This window comes from Vigna unguiculata, chromosome 8, assembly GCF_037176805.1.
Source record: "Vigna unguiculata cultivar grain cowpea cultivar isolate G323 ecotype 2 chromosome 8, ASM3717680v1, whole genome shotgun sequence".
Classification (NCBI taxonomy): Eukaryota; Viridiplantae; Streptophyta; class Magnoliopsida; order Fabales; family Fabaceae; genus Vigna; species Vigna unguiculata.
In genome coordinates this window covers 2,891,100-2,895,511 of record NC_140799.1, presented here as the reverse complement: position 1 = coordinate 2,895,511, position 4,412 = coordinate 2,891,100, and the positions used below count along the sequence as shown (strand labels likewise).

Here is a 4,412-nt window from a genome sequence, read left to right as displayed (position 1 = left end):
TTAAAATTCTATAGCAAGTGCATCATCTGCATAATCAAGTCTAGAGTCAATTAATTTGAATAAATTGATAGAGTTCTGTGACTTATGCTTCATGAGTATATTGCTTATGTATGATATAGTTTGTTATGAAGATGTTTTAATACATTAACTTACCATTCTCTTAATTATTGTGTTTGTTTTCTTTTGCAATGATCACCAAATAATGTCAGCATATGACCCTACAAGTAGGTGCGGAGACAAGAGTGACAAAATCCATTGGTAGAACACAATAGTTCAAGATACTAAATGTATCAATCGGTTATTGATGTAATTGTTTATAATACTTTTTATAATTATTTCCTTGGATAACTTTATAAATATATGATACTTTTCATATTTAATTATTTGTTGTGTACTAGGATATGAAATATTTTATTTAGTAGTTATGTTATTAAATGGAATGTTACACGTTAATTTTTTTAACATAAATTCTCTCGGTACCTTTAATTTTGATAAAAAAATGTTTTTGTTATGGATTACTATTATTCTAAATATAATGTTTTTAATAATAAAAAAACCATAAAAATTCACGTGATATAATATTAATAAACAAGTGAGAATGATATATATATATATATCAAAACGATAAAATGATTCGAGAAAATAGAAGATTAATGGATATGGATTAAGGTAGGTCAAATTATATTTTATTTATTCTATTATTTTATGAACATGAAACCTAAGAACATATGCTTCAATTCTAGCTACGTACCAATCGATTAGGACGACGTTTCCTTTTGTATGAAGGATTGATTCAATATTTTAATCAAGTCATTATTTAAATTTAATCTCATATATATCCATAAATAAATAAAATATGGTTAATTCAGCAGTTTAACATAATGTATCAAATACATTATGTTTTCACATTTTTGTTCACTGTCAAATCCATTTTTGGTGCTTGTCTGTGTTGTTGTGCCTTCAAAAAAGGTAAAAACTTGGAAGAGATGAGAAAGCTCTGCAGCTACTGCAATTGGAAGCAGAACTTCTGCTGTATAAAAATACAGAGTCTTTTCATATCATCAATTCATCATTAGGATTTTGAGGCTCACTGAAAGTAAACTTAGCATGTTCCACCAATTCATACATACCAGAAAAAGAAAAGAGAGAGGTTTTATATACTTTAAGCTCTGAAGAGGAGATTAATTCTGTGTTCTATGAACTGTGTTTGCAGAAAAACAAAGAAGAAATTGAACTGAACAGAACAAGGAATATCAAACAAAATTCAATTAATGATTTTCAAATTTTTGGGAAATGCAGGTAATTTTGGCAACCATCACCAGAAAGAATCTGCGACACTTCTTCCAATGTTGTCAAAATCGCAACCTCGTATCGTAAAATCGCACGATTTTACGATTCAACTCGTAGAATCGTACGATTCTAGCGATTTAACTCGTAGAATCGTAATATCGTTACGATTCAGCATCAAACATTCAAATCGTGATTTTAATTGGAAAATGAAACGACCCAATTTAAGAGGCTAGACCGAAAACCCCTATATATCATATCGCAACACTTCCACCATTTAACCTAAACCTAAATTTGAGCCACCCAGAACCCTAGCTTCTTGGCCCTGTCTGCGAAACTGCGAATCCTGTGACTTTTTCGCTTTCACTGAAAATGGCAAAAAGAAAAGGGAAGCAATTGAGCAACACTGGAATCATGGCGAAGAGAAGAAGCAAGAGCGTTGAATCCAGTAGCAACGTGGATTTGAGAGAGGAAGCGTGTAGGCAAATTGCTAGGTTTTTCTACATCAATGCCATTCCCTTGGAGGTTGCAAAAGGTGAAGCTTTTCAGAAAATGGTCAACCTTATTGCAGGCCCGGGGTTCAAGCCACCCTCTTATGATGAACTTAGAGGGAAATATTTGAAGCAACAAGTGGCTGAGATCAAGGAATCAATAGAGGCGCATAAAGCTGAATGGAAGAGCACAGGATGCTCTGTCTTGATTGATGATTGGACTAATAGCTATGGGGTCACTATTTGCAATTTCTTTGTTAACAGCCCGAAAGGTACTGTTTTTCTTAAATCTCTTAATGCATCTGAAAACTGCAAAACTGTTGATGGCATTTTTGAAATGATTGATGGCATTGTTGAGGAAGTCGGTGTAGAAAATGTTGTTCAAGTTGTTACTAGGAATGAATCTAAATATAGAGCTGCTGGGAAAATGTTGGTGAGCAAAAGGAGGAGATTTTTTTGGATGCCTTGTGCTATTGATAGCATTAATTTGATGCTGGAGGATTTTGTGAAAAAGTTGCAGATCCATAGAGACACAGTTGCAAATGGGAAGAGAATTACATCTTATATATATTCAAGAAGTTGTCTGGTTTCTTTGTTGCATCATTTTACTAAGGGTAAAGATTTGATTAGACCAGGAGTGACTAAATTTGCAACATGCTATCTAACTCTGAAGTGTCTCTATGATAAGAAGGGGGCATTGGTGAAGATGTTTACATCCAAACAATGGAAATCCAGTTTTTTTTCTGGAACAACAGGTGGGAAGCTTGTTCAAAGTCTCGTTATGGATGATAAGTTTTGGAAAAGTGTTGTGATTTGCTTGGTTGGCGCTGGTCCTCTGATCAAGGTGCTTCATTTGGTGAGTTTGGACCAGAAACCAGTCATAGGTTTCATTTATGAGGAAATGAAGAGAGTAAAAGAGAAGATACGGCAAGCCTTTAAATCTGTCAAGAAACGGTAAACTTTTTATAGTGTTTCTCTAATTCACTGTTGGTATGAATTTGATTTATTACTTTGTGTATATTCTTTCTCTGTAAACTACTTCTGACGAAAGTGTTTTTTCTCTTTTTAGTTACATGCCTTTATGGAACATCATAGATGAAAGATGGGACGAAGAAACTCTTAGGCCTTTGCATGCTACAGCTTATTATCTTAACCCTCGGTTCCATTATGATCCTAGTTTCGAAGAAGATTTTGATGTTAAACTTGGTTTGTACGGGTCTTTAAGCAAGCTGGTAGCAAAGCAAGACTGGTCTAAGGTTGATCATATGCTTGAAGATTTCAAGCATGCTAGAAACTCTCTTGGTAATGAAATAGCAAAGATTGCAATTAAAACCAAAAATCCAGCTGATTGGTGGGATTCATATGGTTCTGAACTTCCCGAGCTCCAACATTTTGCTAAACGAATACTGAGTTTGACAACCAATTCCTTTGGCTGTGTGGATAACCGGAATGCCTTTGATATGGTAAAATTTGTTAGCTTAGCTTCACTTGTAAACCTATCAATGTAGCCATTTATTCATTTGATTTTTATTTGTTTAGGTACACATGAAGAGAAGAAATCATTTGAGGCAACAGACACTGAATGATATTCTGCTAGTGATGTCTAATTCGAAGTTAGCCGAAAGGCACCAAGCTGAAAATGCCGTTGAATATAGCATAGACGATCTTTCTTCTGATGATGAATGGATTACAGAGAGTAATGAAAGCATATCTAACAATGAAGAATCAGAGTTATATGACTTATGCTTGTTTGTTCCAATTGAAGATGATGAAGCAGATTGTAATGATGATAATGGTGCTTATGTAGATGACCTACAGATTGATGATGGTATTGAATTTGATGAAGATGCAGATGTTGATTATGAAGATGAGGCAAGTTACACAACAGATGATGTCACGGATAGAGGTGTGTCGGAAACATTCAATGAACTATTCATGGATTGATGCCTGGTTGGTTAAAGTCCCCGGCATTTTTTCTTTCATAACGAGTAGCATGGTTCTTCAGTTTTACAATTAGTAATAGAAGTTTCAAGTGTTTCTTTTTTTGGTTTTATCTTGTTGGCATTAACCAAGAGTGACTGAAATCTCTTCCTTCAGGACAATAGTGGCCAGATTTATCGCGCCACTCAAAAATATGCTCTTTTTCTGTTTTTTTTTCCTATAAAACTTTGTTGACCGGTGCAAGATTGGAAGCCTTAAAATACCAAATGAATCATATATATTATATACCTATAGACTATAATCAACACATACTAAAATATGAAAATTATTGGATTGAGCGCATATCAGTATAGTTAGGTTCACCGGTTGGATTATCAATTGAGACTTTGGATACTGATATTAATTGTTAGACCGAACGTTTATCGTTAAATCAAAAGTTATAATTGATAATCAAAAAATATAACTTTAGTGTAAAAATCTAAACGATCATGACTCAATTGTCATTGCGTCTACCATAATAACAAAATTAGATTATAGAGATGGATAAAATAGGGTATGGCGAAAGAGGAAATAAAAGCTTAATAAGAATCAACAATGATAGAAAAAATGTGTTTATATATCAATTGTTGAATCAGATGATTACTATCGGATCAAAGATATAATCGATAATTAAAGTATAACTTTCTATTCAAA

The 4,412-nt window shown here is 33.4% G+C and overlaps 1 protein-coding gene across 1 annotated transcript; it reads left to right on the top strand.

Annotated features, from left to right (window-relative positions):
* The first annotated feature begins 1,009 nt into the window (after window positions 1–1,009).
* On the top strand, window positions 1,010–3,829 carry LOC114193906 (uncharacterized). The gene is made up of 3 exons (XM_028083892.2): window positions 1,010–2,732; window positions 2,848–3,241; window positions 3,318–3,829. The coding sequence occupies exons 1-3, from the start codon at window positions 1,660–1,662 to the stop codon at window positions 3,720–3,722; spliced, it is 1,872 nt and encodes a 623-aa protein (XP_027939693.2). The 5' UTR covers window positions 1,010–1,659; the 3' UTR covers window positions 3,723–3,829.
* The last annotated feature ends 583 nt before the right edge of the window (window positions 3,830–4,412 follow it).